This window comes from Acartia tonsa, chromosome 6 (assembly GCF_053477335.1).
Source record: "Acartia tonsa isolate MP-2025a chromosome 6, ASM5347733v1, whole genome shotgun sequence".
In the NCBI taxonomy this organism is placed as follows: domain Eukaryota; kingdom Metazoa; phylum Arthropoda; class Copepoda; order Calanoida; family Acartiidae; genus Acartia; species Acartia tonsa.
Window position 1 is genome coordinate 38,331,245 of NC_137265.1, and position 17,224 is coordinate 38,348,468.

Consider the following 17,224-nt stretch of genomic DNA (forward strand, 5'->3'; position numbering starts at 1 on the left):
TTGTGCAATTTTTTATTGCAAATTTGCAATACAGTTTTCAAAAATTTCATGACAAGAAAAGGAGAAAAACACTTTCCGAGACATTTCTTCGGGATTAAAGCCATTGAGCCACGATGATGAAAAAACATGTATCGCATTAATTAAAGTTATCCCTATTTTGTTGGCCAAGGGCCTAGAGGATATATTTATTTTATCCCTAAAGATCCCTGTATGTTTTTTTTTTGGTTTTTGATTTGGTATAAGAATTATCCCTGAATAGAATGGCAGCTCCAACAGCTATAGCCGCTGCGGTTGCCAATAATGCGGTGTTCTGATTCACTCCCTGAAATAAAGGACAATAAGAATATTTCCAGTACGGCTTCGAAACCGATTAATATCCGCTGTTATAGAACCGGTTGTTATCCATAATGAAAAATCATGTATAGAATATTATTAAAGACAATTTTCCACGAACATTAAAAATAGTAATCTTATTATTTTTCAATTTGATATCCGCGGAAAGCTGTCTATAATAATATGCGAATAATAACTATTCCAAGGGTTACTGTATGCTTAAGGAGGCGTCATCTAAAGAGTCCGAGTCTTACAGAAGAATGAACTTTCCTTCAAAGTGTCTTGCGATCATAGAATTTTCCTCCCCACTTTAGTTTGAAATTAATTATTTAATTTTAGTGCGCCATAGGAACTTTTAAGGGAAACCTCTAAATAAATTAATTACTAATAAGTAGCATGATTAACATCTGGTTTAAAAGCTGGATATTTGTAAAGCTATTCTTTAGCTAACGCCTCCTCAACTTTATATTTAAAAAAAAATATTTTATACTTTTCATGCAATAGTATTTATAGTGCTTGTAATATACATATGTTTGTCATATTAAGAACCAACAATAAATTTAGTAAGTGTTTGTCAATTGTGAAAATAAAACAGAAAATTATTTTTGCTTAGAGTAGAAAAAAATATTAAATTGTATTAGAAACCATATAATTTTTACTATTGTTAGTGCTTTTAATAAAAACTAAGCATGCAAATGTTACATTACGAAGGAAAATTATTTGGATTTCCATCGAAAAGATCTTGATAACATTACATTCTAAAGAAACCTTCGCAATTATAGGTAGAATTTATCTCAAAATGGCCCCTTGAGACTATCCATTACCTATTTCTTTTTCCTTTTTTAAAACCAGCATTGAATGTGGTATGTGAAAACGGTCCAACGCTAAATAAAGGGAAATCCTAGAGGTTATGGAAAAAGACACTGTATAGAAAAGATAAAGATATTTTTTTGCTTCAAAACCTTATAAAAAATTACACAATGTTGCTAATATTAAAGCAAAGCTAAGCTTTATGGAACACGCTTGGCGAGTTGTAATTTTTCTTTAAGACAAAAAATAACTTTAATTTCATAATTAGTTTCAGAACAACTTTTTGAACCTTTTATTTAAAAAAAAATACTTCTCAATTTACCAGAGCTCGGAAGCCGCGCAAAAGCCGCTTGTAAGTCTGAGTGAAATACTGTATGTCTAAACTTATTTCTAAGCAGGCAATTCATCTTTTCTGAATTTCTTTTTATTTGCACACAATTGGAGGCTTATGCGCGGTTGAGGCGCGGCTGCCAAGCCCCGCCAATTTAATGTGTGAAATTAAATGATATTTGAATGTTGAAAGGGCCTGTGCCAAAATGATTTATCATGGAAAAATTTCCCAGATTATTTTCCAATATTAGAAATTTAATCAATAAGTTTTTTTTGTAACTGTAAAATCATACATTATTAAATCAATATATTTGTTTGTGAATTCTGCTTGACGATTATACAGAAAAAGCTTAAATAAACTTTTCTTGGACTAAAACCAACTAAAGCATTTTTGTTCAATTTCTATGTAGGTCCTGGACGAATGGATGTAGACTAAATATTATAATCAAATTAAGTGAAACTTAAATTAAGAACATACTATTAATTTATCTGCAAACGTGCAATTGTTTTTGCGTTCAACTTCTTTTTTATATTTGAACAGCGTGTGAGCTTATTTATCTTGTTAGCAAATCTTGACAAGTACACCGCTATGGACCAGGGATCTAAAGGGATAAGACAATGGAAGATAAATTTATGTAAATCCCCATGGATGATTTACAAAATTACACTTTCTTTAGATGATTGACAATGATTGACTAAACCAACCAATCAAAATTTAACAAAAGTTTTCAAGGCAATGAATAAGAAAATGTCCCCTCCCCCTCCCTGGCTTTGGGCGCGAATTTCTCTCATAAAACCGCAATCTCGTTTTCTATCGACCCCTTTGGCTCCAAAACTTTACGCGCAAGCGTTTTGTAATTATAACAGATTTTGGAATTGGCAATCTTTTGAAATAATCACTAATTTATCTATTAAAATTAATGTTATTTTGAATGTCATATACTTTACAATGGGTTTGTTTTAATTAAGAAGATAACTTAAAAAACTTTATTGATAGACATTTTATTCGAGGACTTTGATATATGATATTCCTTCAGTTAAACTTTTAGTTTGCTTGAAACTTAATTAGATGATAAAATGTTTTTAAGGATATGACAAAAAAGACCTGATATTGAATTTTAACAAAAACACGCTCATTTAATGACAAAAAAATCAAATTAGCCTATTTAAAAAAAAAATGACAACACTTAAGTTTTTATATTTTTCTTACTTCAGTGACTTTAGTTATTTTACAATAAGGGTTATTCTAATACATTTTCTTTTCATAAATTTGATTAATACTCATAAACAAATAGATCCATACGAAGCTGTACTGAAAAAATGAGACCCTAAAACACAAAAATAAATGTGCTATCATGTTTTTTTTCTTGATTGTATGAACACTTGTTAGGAATTTGTAAATATAACTGTACCACTAATAGATGAAGGTCTCAGACCTATATATAGATACAATAACTTTCACTTACGGGTAGCGTGGCTACTACTGGATTAGGTTTGTACGTCGCTTAGATTTGAAGTTAATTATTGAACATTGTGTTATTATTGGGCATGTATAAAAATCCTGAATTTTTAACAAGAGCTTGATCTTTAAATCGTTTTTATGCCGCGCTGAATCGGGGCGATTCAGAGGTGAACCGTAGGCGCGCTGGTGGTAAGCCACAGCGCACCTGATTTTTAAAAGATTTTCGGCGCGGTGTTGTTAAATCGCTTGCACACTCACTAAAATATCGATCCGCGCCAGTACAACTTTATTACTTAAGCAGTGGCAGAAGGTATTTTATATAAAATACCGTGTCAGTATTGTATTTTATATAAAATACCATGTCAGTATGGTATTTTATATAAAACATTAATATATAATTTATTTTAAAAATAACTATAAAAATGTTTTCACGATAGTTTTGCAATAAAATATTAAAGTAATTAAAAAAATATCCATTTATTACATATGCAATGGGTCTTTCGTTGGGGCTCAGTGCATGATTCACCCCGATTTAAACCGGCAATGCCACTCGGTGAGTGCCATTGCCGCGCCGGGCCCGCGCCACTGCCGTGTCAGTATGGTATTTTATATAAAACATTAATATATAATTTATTTCAAAAATAACTATAAAAATGTTTTCACGATAGTTTTGCAATAAAATATTAAAGTAATTAAAAAAATATCCATTTATTACATATGCAATGGGTCTTTCGTTGGGGCTCAGTGCATGATTCACCCCGATTTAAACCGGCAATGCCACTCGGTGAGTGCCATTGCCGCGCCGGGCCCGCGCCACTGCCCGATTCAAATCGCCCATGCAAATTCGATTTAAAGATTGATATTAATAATTTGATGGTGCGCCAAATGAATCGCCCCGGTTTAAATCACCTATAAACGATTTAAAGATCGAGCTAAGTAGTTTTTAAAAGCTTTTAATAGTATTTTTATGATTTAAGATACTAGAAATACTTTTAAATAAACCCTTTCGAATATATTTTTAAATAGCTTAATAAAAAAAGAAAATTATCCTAATATATTATTTAAAACAAATAAACATATGAATGACTTGCAATAGAAACTAAATTCTTTATCAAATTATAATGAATTATTGCTTGGGGCTAAGAAAGTTCACGTACTATAATAAGAACTGATGTATATTACATCTGTATGGTAATACATATTTTTACCAGAAGGCATCTTCTTTTCTTATAAATTACAATATCATGGTGTCATGGAGAAAATCTAGGAGGTGAGGGGACATTTGGCAATGTCCCACACATCGCATATGGTCCACAAACGAGAATTTTTTTTACAAGTAAACATATTTTTGATGCCTTTTTTTAGGTTTGGTTAGTTTAAGTAAAATTTTGAAAAGCTCTGTAGGGTTAGAACCACCCTTTTATTAAAAAAAACAAATGGGGGAGGTCGTTGGTCTACATTTGAAGGGGGTCATCTTTAAAAACGCCTATTTCAGAAAGGACAATCCAAAATTTGAAAGATGAGAAGGGAGTGTCAAATAAAAACCTAAGTTTGTTAACTAAATGATTAAGTAATAGACATTAATAGTTATTTCTCGTATCGTATTATAAACGGCTTTCGGCGGATATAGAATGTACACTTATAAGATTAAAACTAGTTTTTTAGCCCCGAGGTGCCGAAGGCACCGGCTAAAAAAAACTAGTTTTAATCTTATGATTGTACAATTCTATATTCGTAGAAAACTGGATATAATACGATGCTAGACATAGTTTATTCGTATTGATGAGAACCGGTTCCTATCCACCGGATTCGAATTAATATGAGAAATTGAAATTATACAACACACGACTAAAACACATAGATCATCTATTAGGCTAAGGTGTAGTGTGTATACTGTATAGCATTTTTTTCATAGAATATCTTCTTGACCTGATAAAATATTGGAGAAAAAAATATATGTAATTAAATTTACATTTAGACTTTCTTCACATTTTGATTTAACTTAGAACACAGTAAAAGTGTCGGACTGATTATGACGTAAAAAAAATTAGATGAGAGGCCACTATAAATTTTACCATTGGTCAATAATGGCCTCTCATTGGCTAATTTTTTTTTTACGTCATAATCAGTCCGACACTTTTACTGTGTTCTTTAACTTACTGTCAAGATTACTCCATCTTATAATATAACTGTTTGTCCGTCAAAATCCCCATAAACGCTGAATTAAACCTTCCTTTTAGAGTAGTTTTATATGGGTCTTGTTAGGATTTTGGGCTTTTCTGTCTTTAGATTTATGTCTTCAAATAGGTTTAAAGTATTTTTTACCCTTTCCCTTTATTTTTTAATACTGGACCCCTAGATGCTTAAGGCGCAACCGTAAGTATAGAAATTAAAGAATATATTGAACAATCTTAAGCTTTCCTTAAAGGAAAAGTCAATTGAACCTGTGTTTAGTAACCCATTAAGAGGGACACCTCAATGAAAAATGACAGACAACCAGTAGACTGAAAATGTAAAGTTTTACTAGTCCACTAAATTACTGCTTAATCAATTTATGTTTGAAGAATGTTTTGAAAATTTTAGAAAATAAACCTTTTAAAATATTTACAGCTTGAGAAGATAACAAAAGTATAAAATCTGTACAAACTCCGACCCTAAATTAACTCTCATCCTAAGATGATAATTTTTTAGAATGAGAGGTTATTCATATACATGTGTTTAGGGCATCAGGGAGGTAAAACGTGATTATTTCATATCTTAAACATTATTAAACAAGTCTCAATCAAAATATTAACCCTCTAATTCGTTTTATTGGATGTTTTTCACGTTTTACCTTCCATATAACAACAATTTATGAATTATTTGCATGCAATTGATGAGAGGATAATTTTAACAATATTAATATGGTCATTCATTATCACATTTTCCAGTATGGCTTCGAAACCGATTAATATCCGCTGGTTTGGAGCAGGTTCACAACCATACTTTAAAAACATGTATAGCATCGTAATACAAACAAATTTCCACGCATATTGAAATAAAAAAAAACATATAATTAATACCAGTTTTGTTTACCCGGGGCTTCGGCCTATCAGAGCAAACAAAACTGGTTTTAGTCTTATACTTTTACATGTTAATATCCGCAGAAAGGTGTCTATAATACTATGCAATAAATAGATATTATTTCATGCTTTTTTCCAATAATGAATAAAAGTCAATATACATGCAAATAAAATATTTATAGTTAATATGAAACTAGCTAATATTTACATATTCTATGTTGTTTGTACTCCAACTACATAAAAGGGATAATTAAAAAGCCAGAAAAATAAAAAAATGCATATAAAAAGTATTTTATTTTGGCTTACTTGATCATTCCTTTTTTCCGATATGGTTAAAATCCTTTTATTTTCCCACTGAACCACCTAAAATCAACCCCACTCAGATTTTTAAATCTTCTCTTGCTTGAAAAATGAGGCACATGCAGAGGGGGCCGGGGGGGTGTTGTTATTGATGGTTCATCGGCAAAATAGGTGAAACTACTCTAAAATTGTGCCTACCTCTGGACATGTAGATTGTAAGCCATACCCGCCATAACCCCCACCATAGCCCTGTCTATTCGCAAATCCTTGTGCAGTAAGGCCGCCGAAACCGCCGCCACCACTCAAACCAATGCGGTCCTGTACAATAAAATACTTTATGGGTGCAGTGTTTTAGGTAATTTATATTATGCAGTAACAGTGCTTTGGCTTGCTGGTTATTATTATTATTATTCTACAGTGTTTGTTTGCATGTATATGTATACTAATATTAAACTACGTGGTGTATTCTTTGTATGTACAACTTACAAAACTCTACAAGTTAAAAATACATGTAGAATTTTGCAGTTTGGAGCTATTCTAAAAAGTTAACTATAGTAGTATACATGTCAGTTGCTGGCGCAAATCTACATGCCATCAAATACCTCTGGACACGTGGATGGCAGACCATACTGCCCATATCCCCCGCCGTAGCCTCCCCCATATCCGCCTCCGCCGCCCGCAAAGTCAACAACGCCGTTGTTGTTGAGAAGGCCGGAAATGGAGCCCGTGGAAAGGCGGTCCTGGCGGAATTAAAAAGTACAGGTTAATTCATTTTGCTACCGTTCAGTGTTTATTTACAGAAGCATGATTGGCTAGTTTTTCCCTTCCCCTGTTAATTAACATGCTTGAAACCTTGAACCTTGGCGTATGAATGGACACACATACGTCAGAAATACCTCTGGACAGGTGGACGGAAGGCCGTACTGTGGCCCGCCGTAGCCGCCTTGGTTAAGGTTTGCGACGCCGTTGCCGTTAACTAAGCTTGTCAATTGTCCAGTTAATAACCTATCCTGAAATTTTTCTTGATCAGATTTTACTGGATTTAAAACAGCGGAAAATCAACATATTTTGATTTTCTACTGCTTTCCCTCAAAGTGCTAGTTGAGACATCCCCCCCCCCCCCAACCTTTATTTTAGGTAATCCTGCAGGGTTAGGGCATCGCGGGAAAAAGATAATAAAATGATTTATATATTCAGGGACTGCATAATCATATAGCCATAACGTTAGAGACATTTATAGAAATTACAATGAAATCTAGGATTTTTTTTATATTTCATGTAGTAAATATACTCTATGATTAAAATTAACCAGGTCCGGACTTTCACATGAAGTCTACCATTTTTACAAGCGAAGCTCTTCTACATTTAGTGTCTGTCCGTCCAGCAGTAACGAAAAGCTATGATGTCAATTTTAACACAATATTACATGCGAATCATCTGTATAATAAAGTCTCAAAATGAATGCATTAAATGTTAATCTCTACATATATTTCTTAATTTTGTTCTGACTGTAAAATTTGTCGAGCTTCGTATTCGTGGACGTCGTAATCCATGTTTTAATAAGATTAGCACGAATACTGGTTCAAAATAATTCAGCTACTCTACAACTTAATCATAGAGTATACAGAGGTGGATTCTTTAAAAAATTGGGTTGGTGCTTGCTGGTGAGGAAAAATTGTTTTTGTGAAATATCCTCCAAAATTCCTTAAAAAATTTACAATAATTAAATAAAATCATAGAAGGGTTATTAACATAGAAAATTTCATTTTTGTAGATTTTTAATGTGATTTTGGAGGATTTTTCACAAAAACAATTTTGCCTCACCAGCGAGCAGCGACCTAAATTTTTTTAAAGAACCTACATCAGGTCTCATAATAGTTGATTTAATCCACGTCTATCAATATTGTTAACCTTGTTTTTATTCATATTATAATTAGAAAGAAAATGATTGTTATTCTTAAACTTAAACAAAAGAAGATATGTACATTAAAAGCATTAAAACAATAATAATGAAAACTGTAGAAAATATAGTGTTTTCTAAAACCAATGTTTATAACATAATTACTTTCTTCCTTTTATGCAATTCTTTTCACTATCTAATCATTGCAAATTTTGGTTTTAAAACTGTGAATGTTAACTCAAGGAACTAAAAGGATAAGACAATGACTTATAAATTGATGTATATTCCCTATGATGAAAAACAAAATTACCTTATGTAGTTTAGAATTAGTGGTTGAAGAATTTGATTACTTAGCTTAATGAACCAACTAATTAAAATTTAATAAAAGTTTCCAAAGTTGTAAGAAATCGAATATGAAAACATTATTATAAAACTTTGGTGACTAGTGTAATAAACAGCCCAATGCCTCATCCCTCCCTGATCTTAACTTCTAAATATGTATTCTCTATGCATAACAATATGACTTTTGTTTTCGAAAACGCAGCTTTTCTATAAATAGGATAAATCCGTCCATATCGAATAGCTATATATGATAAGTAGTTTAGGCATCTTAAAATTTTTCTTAAGATTTAAAACATTGTATGATGATTACTGTGACACAAGTTGACAAAATTATCCCTTTTGTAGATGAAAATTATTTGTTGAAAAGTTAGTACACTGCTATTGAGCAAATGAATCAATATTGATTTGCTTCAAATCTCTGGGTACTTTTATTAAATGTTGATTGGTTAGTTCAAACTAGCAGCATCGAAATGTTAACCAATAATTTAATTTACAGAACGAGTAGTTTTGTTATCATCTTTGACATACACTTGAAATTAGCAAACATTCTCTTACTTCTCAATATATCTGAATTTTCTCAGAAAAGTCATATTACAAAAAAAATAACTTTTACTTAATGAGAGTGCTTGAAATAACTCTCACGACCAACTGCCAGGGATCTAAAGGGATAGGACAGTGATGATACACAAAATTACTCCTTCTGTAGATTACAATTAGTGGTTGAAACGTTTTGACACTTATCTTTATTAACCAACCAATCAAAATCTAAGTCTCCAAGGCAGTTAAGCCAACGAATTAGAAAGTAAGGGGACTTGTGTAATAAACAGCCCAATGTCCCCTCCCTCCCTGGTTTGAATAACGACTAGCTGCGTATCACGCCTTAAATAACTTACGCAATTAATCAGGGATTAAAAGGAAGTTGCACCACAAGGATATTCATTATTCTGTATCATATTATACAAAGCCAGACTGTAGCTTTTTAAAAATGTAAACATTTCTTTATTTAATAGATCTGGCGGTTTTCCCCAAGTCTCTCCCTTACTTTGAAATAAATTTAAGATAAGAAAGGCAAAGTTTTTCTTGTAATTTGGTTTAAGTTTAGGTCAGATTATGTTCTATTGTACAGGAGAGCCCTGCACAGGGAAGCCTCCTCAGGGGTTAGGCATATGAAAAAAACCCATCTACCAATATCTTTTATTCTATTAAAGAATATCCTAGGGAAGGATGTTGTAGTGCTCTTAAGGGTCATTGAGTTAAAGCACCAAAGTAACAATTGTATCTGTTTAGTAGTTTGAAGCAACTCTACTGTAAAAAAAATGAGTTCTGAGCTGGATCTTTAAATCATTTTAGTGGTGAGCCAGTTCGGGGTGAGCCAACTTTCCACCAATGAGAGCACAGTATTTTATGAAATGCCGCGCTGTGATTGGCTAAAATTCGGCGCAACCCGATCTGGCTTACTTATGTAAATTATTTTCGAAAAAATAAAATATTAAATCATTTAGTAAAGAAAGGAACGTCATTTATTTACGCAATGTTTAATTATGTTATTAAATCGTGCTGGGAATAGAAAATAATAAAAAAGACATACAAAATTAGAAATTTTTAGAATATTAGATAGCGAAGTTGTTCTATAAGTACTGTCTGTAATTTCTTTCTTAACGGATAGCTCTTATAATCAGTTTAGGCATGTTAAGTTGAATTCGAAATCGAAATTCAAAACGATATCCATTTTTAAGATTTTTGTCAAAAAATTAGCATTTGTGTTTGATTATTGAGATAGGGATTTCTAGGACAACAAGGAAAAAAATACAAGGAAATCCTTTACAAGTCATAAAAACTAGAGTATTCCTTTAACAGTATCATTTATTTAAGAAATTTTGCCTTAGACTTATCAATGAATGTTCTCCTTATTTGATATTTTAGCTCTTATGGATGTTGACATCCTGGTTGATTTTCTTTTGGAATACCTAGTCTTTGCGTAGTATGGTAATCGATATATTATTACTTGGATGTTGCACCAGATTTTCATGTACTTAGATAAAGTGATGCTTACAGCTGGCTAAAATAATAATCCTTTACCCCTTGCAAGCAGGGGGTTACTTGGTGAACGAACTGACCAATAAATAAGCAAAATATATTGACCTCTTTTCCCCTGTTAATACATCCAATATATATAGAATGTCAATTCAAAATTACAGTTAACACAGGTCAGAAAGTTTTTAAAAATTGCATGAAAATTTAATGATTTTAAAAATTGTAAAACAAATGACATGGTAAAAATTAAGATCTATAAAAGTCATCCAAGAATGAAAGTTTGGCGTATTTGTGTTCCAGTGTTTAATCTTTAGAGTACGGATGCAGGGATCTAAAGGGATAAGACAATCGCCGATAAAGTAATGTGTGTCTTGAATGATGATGCATAAAATTACCCCTTCTGTAGATCACAATTACTGGTTGAAACGTTTCGACACTAAATTTAATGAACCAACCAATCTAATTTTAATGAAAGCAAACGAATTGGAAAACGTTATTATAAACTTTGAGGACTAGTGTAATAAACGGTCCATTGTCTCCTTCCTTCCTGGCAAGGATGTCATTCAGGCTTTAAAGATTTTTTACGTATCGAATATACTTTAAAATCATTTTATTGCAGCTGCTCTATACTGTAGGGTTTGTCTGTCCGTCTGAATGTTGAACCATGGAATTTTTGTAGATTTGTTTAAACTTTTGTATCTATAGATTTTCTATTTTCCCAAATTTTTTAACGGCCACAGTAAAAGTGTCTGACTATGACGTCAGAAAAAATTAACAATTAACCAATGAGAAGCCAGTATTCACAATGGTAAAATATATAGCGGCCTCTCATTGGTTAGTTGTTAATTTTTTTCTGACGTCATAGTCAGACACTTTTACTGTGGCCTTTTTAACAAAAGTATAGAAAACATTCTATTTAAAAAAAATATCAAAATCTTTATACGGGTTTGAATCATAAATTGGTAAACAAATTTTATTATGTGTAGTGTGTACTTCATAAAAATGTACTGTTTTTTAACATAATAAAATAAACAACTTTTTAATACTTCGCTACATAGGACATAATATCATACTTGTTATTTGATTAAATAAGAATAGTTTTATTACCTGGGCTTCGTACTCGCCACCGACAAGACCAGTCATAAAGTTTCTGCGTACACTGTTGGCTCCTTGCATCATACCTTGCATCACACATTGTAAATCAAAGGGCGAAAAAAGTTGAAAAAAATAGCCCAAAACCACCAAAAGGCATAAATTAAAAACAAACTTAATGAAGCTTTCCTAAATCTTAATCGGTTCAGTAGTTCTTGAAGATCTTTAAGGACAAACACCACTTGTTTCTAACGCAATTAGTGTAAATTATGCAACTTACATTGATGCTTAAAAAGACTTCCTAAATAATATCATGTACAATTTTTTCAAAATTTTTCTCGTATTCATTCGAATACGGTGGATAAGAACTGGTTCTCATCCATACGAAAAAACTATGTCTAGCAACGTATTATATCCAGCTTTCTACGAATATGAAATTGACAATCATAAGATTAAAACCAGTTTTTTAGCCTGTGCCTTCGGCACCTTGGGGCTAAAAAAGCTGGTTTTAATCTTATAATTGTACATTCTATATCGGCGGAAAGCTGTTTATAATACGATGCGAGAATAACTATTATCTGTTCGTCTTTCAATGTCGTTGTATGTGCAATGTGAGATAGAATTCTGATAATATACTTGTAAATATTCTTAAATTAGGCATATTCAATATCCATAACTTCTTCAAATTGTCTACTTTCTAATAAAACTTTACATAACACGACTACTAACTCAACAAAATATATGTTTAACAATTGATGAGATCCAACTTTTAAAAAGTTTTCATTATAAAAAGTTACAATTAAAGAAAACAGAAAGGTTAAACTGGGAGGGGGGGGGGGGATTAATTTATTAATTGTAATGTGTTCCTGCATTACCTCCAGCCCCAGTGGGGTTGGCAATACTCCCCATCCTCTCAGAATATCCTCCATACTGGCCACCTCCTCCCCCGTAACCTTTTCTCTAAAAATAATAGATAAATAAATCTAGATGAACAATTCCTTAATTGGAGCAATAGGATAATATTGTATGAATAATCCGACCACATTATTCCTTAGAAAGTGTACAGATTACAGTACAGTACAGAAAGGGCAGTTTTTCATTTCATCCAAATAATAATAAATGTATAAACAGATGAATTTCTTAGGATAAAGCTTGTTAGATTGATTACCTACTCGGGTATTCAATCTATTCCAAATATAATCCAAACACTTATTTGCTTTAAATTGGCATCTAGCAATAATGTTGGTTATAAAATCGATGTAAATGTAAGTTAAATTAGTTCTTAACGGCATGTTACGAATATGTAATGCATGAATATTTATCATCTTCTATATAGGGCCTCTGTATTCGAAGGGGAAAGGAAACTCAGAAAAATAGCCTAAAACCATCCCGAACTGTTTAATTCCCAAAATAAAATACCCTAAAACAAACCCGGGACTTCTAAGACGCTTCCATAAGATGTAAAACCCGATCGGTTCAGTAGTTATCAAAATCTTAAGTTAAGGATAAAAAAACCTGACTACTTTATTCAATATTATTATATGTATAAACACACTTAATTTTTTAACTATTTATTGGCGGAATACATATGTTTCTCTATAAAAAAAGATCATCAGTTCCAATTAAGATGTATAAAATAAGAGTTAATAAGATATATGTCCATGCATTTTGAATCCTTTTAAAAGACTAAATGAGAAAGAAGTGTTAGAAAATTGTGCCCCCTGTGGGTTTTTTTACTGCTTGTATCCTCTTGGGGTTGGGGGGGAATTAGCATCTTTATATAAAAAGGGGGAGGTGTTTAAAGGGAATCTTTAAAGAGACAAAAATAGGTCATATTTATCATTTGCAGTTTTACAAATTAATACATATTATATAAAAAAATATTATATAAAAATAGTATAGCTGAAATAATCCATGAAATACATAAGATCTTAATTTTTATGTATACACTTGCAGATCCAGCAAAGTAAGTGGATGTATGTTTATGTCAGTGTTAGGCTAGGTGCGAAGCCCCCAATCCAATAAATTATACAATAAAATTTTGATATTTGAAAGGAAATATAAATAGAGGCCCCTGTCTCTCATATTGGGATGAATTATATAAATCGCCGCTCTCCATTTTATGATTTTATTTTAAACATCATCTAACTATACTACACATATAGCGCAGTTATTCTTTAATCTATAAGTACTAAAGTAAGCTTCCTGTTTATGAAATAATACTAGTAGTTGCGCCCCTAGCATCTAGAAGCTCTAATAATAAAAACATTAGCATGAAACCATTCCAAGACTTAAATTTAAGAATTAATAGCCTAAAACCATACCGGGAATTATGTTAAGTTTTGCAAAAATAAAGAACTCAACCACTATAGTAGTAATTGAAATCTTAAGCTTCAGACAAAAAAACCTTACTACTTTATATAACACTAGCGGCTACGCCCCTAGAGGCCTCTAGTGGCACTTTAAATGTTTTTGTTTGTTAAAGTCTACGATAATTCTTTTATTACGGATACCTCTTAATGTTACGTTGGAGTCTCCCAGATTTTAAGAAAATAGTTAAAACCCTTTCCAGGACATACGAGAATCTACCCTGTTAAGGAGAACCCTTATCGGTTCAGCGGATAGCGAGATCCTTCGGTACAGACACACAGACAGACAAACATCCTGTTACTTTAGTATTAAGATAACACAGGCAGCATACTAATGTACAATAGTTGCCAGAAAAAAAACAATACAGTTTTTCTTAAAAGTCAAAATTTTTGCTGCCATTAAGTATTTTCTGTTACTTTCTCTTTGGCAAATACCTACACTTATTATGGACATACTTTTTCCTTGTTATTCTTCACCTTGGAGGTGCATGTATGTCTAACAGTCTGTACGTGTGGTAGAAAAAAGGATGTAGAATACTTGGATATTGTTACAGTGAAACACCGTAAAAAGCCTCCAAAAAATGGCGTCATACAATACAAAGTACCAATGATAGGCCAGTATAAATTGTAATTGACCCTTTGGAAAATTTTTACTGGCTTCTTATTGGTCTCTTGTATTGTATAACGTCATTTGTTTCGGCACTTTATGCTGTTTCGTTACAGTGGAATATTTGTCATGAATTTAGGTTTCTAAAATAGTCCTCGGATATTGGTCAATACGTTCCTCCAGGGTCAGGGAGAGGATGGAGTAAAGTCTTAAGATGGTATCTTCGTATTAGTCGGCTGTGAGAAACTTTTTATGCAAGTATTTCTAACAATATCCATATATTCTATATCCATTGGTAGAAATTATTTATATAATTTTCAAATTCTATCTGAATCAACCTTAACATCTGAATTGAATGTTGAAAATCTAAAGGTTTGTCAGCCGACGATGCTAGTCGATGTTTTCTTTCAGTAGAATGAGGGTAATATAGGGAGGGAGGGAACATTAAACTGTTAATTATACTGGTGCCCAAAGTTTTATAAACTAGACATCTCAATTGTTGGCTATTGAATCATGATTAGGTTGTAAAAACCTTCAGTGTTCAGACATTTATGCCAATGAGTTTAGTATACGGAAGGGAAATTATGTATATGGTAATTGGAGTGTGTAGCAATTGATCGTCCAATTATCCCTTTAGATCCCTGAATTTACCTGATTACTTTTAAACTAGGCCTTAAATTCTTAAAGTATTTGAAGTCTATGTTGATATAAAACAGCAAGATAATTCAACTAGCTGCGGCTGTCTTACCATTGCAAAATTCTGGATTTGCTGAATTTGTATATTTGTAAATATTGATAAGGTTGCAAAATCAATGAAAATATTGAAATTATTGAATTCAAATATTTAACAAATATTATTTTTTAAAAACTATAGTAAAAAGGGCCCTAACCCTGCGGGGGATCTTTGCATTGCTAAAAGTTCGTAAAGGAAAAATATGTGAAAAGCAAGATAAGATAAATATCTAACTAATAAATAAGATAATACATTTTTTAGATATATAATATTCTATGAGAAATTAAATCTAAACCATAAAAAATAATTTTTATGTAGAATCATGCATGTTATTCTTCGCCTTAAACACATCTAATTGATCGTGATATTATTTGAGAAATGAAAAGAATATACTTTAAAACAAAAATTGACGAAGCCCAATCCGTCCCACTTTTGAGCAAGACGATTCCCTTTTCTCCCATCTCTTTTGAAGAGATTTTCTTCCCCTCTTTCCCTTTTTCTTTTTCCTTTATATGACGTCATATAGGAATCGTCTTGCTCAAAAGTGGGACAGATTGGGCTTCGTCCAAAAATTGCTTCCTACTTTAGTTAAGATTTTTTTTACTAAAGGCATTCATCTTAAATGTATTTATTAATGAATAATTTTGTATATTAATATTGTGGATTTAAAAATAATACAATAAAGTGGGGACATTCAAGTAATTTTCACTGTATTTTTTGTTCATTTAAAATATGAGTCAAGCTTATTTCTAGTACTGTTTGCATAGAAGATAATTTGCTTCTAAATAAAATTGTTCGAAATAAAATAAGGACAATCATGTTTTTAAGGACCACGGAGCTAAGGTATGTTTTTTATTTTGCGGCGGACAGACTAAACCTATTGTAAAGTACCTGCGGTACAAATAACTATTAAAAAATTAACTAACCTTACTACAGTTTCCTCCCATAATTGACAACTAACAAAAAGAAAATTTGATTCACTCTACACTTTCATTTGTGAATAAATAGTTCTGAAATAAAACTTTATAATTTTATGTTTTATTCTTAATTTTCTCACATAGAACTTATAATAATCGAAAGACAATTTTCTAAACAGTATCTCAAAATTGATAACCATTTACATGGAAAAAGTAATGTATATTTTACTTTAAAAATAAGTGTAATTAATAAATCTCTGTATGTAATATTTTGAAATAGATGGTGAATCTTTATTTAAAATTTAAAAAATCACTTAATAAACGTAAAATTGATTTTTAACGTTTAAATACTCCAAAAAAGGTACTACAACAAATTAGTTTTGATTGCAAGACCCTTATATGAAAGTCTGTAGAAATGACGTTTGGAAACAAATTCATCTTTCCTCAAACTTTAATATAAGAATTTAGCTCCATGGGTAAAAATAACCATCATTGACATATCAACGCATTGCAGAACAGGATAAAATTGGATAGCAATTGGACGCATTACACGTTACGTTTATTCAATGACAGACTCCAATTAGTCCAAGAATGTATTACAAACAAGGATGACAACATCCATAAAAGCGAAGCTCTGAAACGTTAGGACAAACGAACATTAACTCTTATATAGTGTAACTGAATAATCAGAATGTAAATGTTTAAGAGTCGAAGGAAAAAAATTGTAAGTAAATCTGATGAAAAACAGGATATTGTTTAAGGAGGACATACTTACATTTTTAGGACTTGATTATAGAGATGATTCGCTTATAACAATGAACTTTGTTGTCCTAGGAATCAGTATTTCAAAAATCAGACCAATCGGATAATTTTATCACATAAATATTTGATATTAAAAAGGTTAAAAATCAACATGTTCAAAATGGACGTACG

The 17,224-nt window shown here is 31.6% G+C and overlaps 1 protein-coding gene across 2 annotated transcripts; it reads right to left on the reverse strand.

The window, feature by feature from the left end:
* Nucleotides 1-181: 181 nt before the first annotated feature.
* Nucleotides 182-16,397, reverse strand: LOC145323367 (uncharacterized). 2 transcript variants are annotated; one of them, XM_080165795.1, is made up of 5 exons: nucleotides 16,301-16,397; nucleotides 12,541-12,625; nucleotides 11,681-11,754; nucleotides 6,900-7,037; nucleotides 182-322 (listed from the first exon to the last, which is right to left on the reverse strand). In XM_080165795.1, exons 1-5 carry the CDS (start codon nucleotides 16,319-16,321, stop codon nucleotides 197-199), a joined length of 444 nt encoding a protein of 147 aa, XP_080021921.1. In that variant the 5' UTR covers nucleotides 16,322-16,397; the 3' UTR covers nucleotides 182-196. The 2 variants fall into 2 exon arrangements, with proteins under 2 accessions (XP_080021921.1, XP_080021920.1); XM_080165794.1 differs by having other exon boundaries at nucleotides 11,681-11,753; nucleotides 12,531-12,625.
* Between the last annotated feature and the right edge of the window lie 827 nt (nucleotides 16,398-17,224).

Bases quoted from the DNA above. Each gene is read 5' to 3' on its own strand.
- LOC145323367 (XM_080165794.1), bottom strand. From the start codon at position 16,321: ATGGGAGGAAACTGTAGTAAG. The intron at 7,038-11,680 runs GTAATAAAACTA...TAATTCCGCCAG, and splicing joins GTGGCGAGTACGAAGCCCAG to GACCGCCTTTCCACGGGCTC. The intron at 323-6,899 runs GTATTTGATGGC...CCTTTATTTCAG, and splicing joins TGCCATCCACGTGTCCAGAG to GGAGTGAATCAGAACACCGC.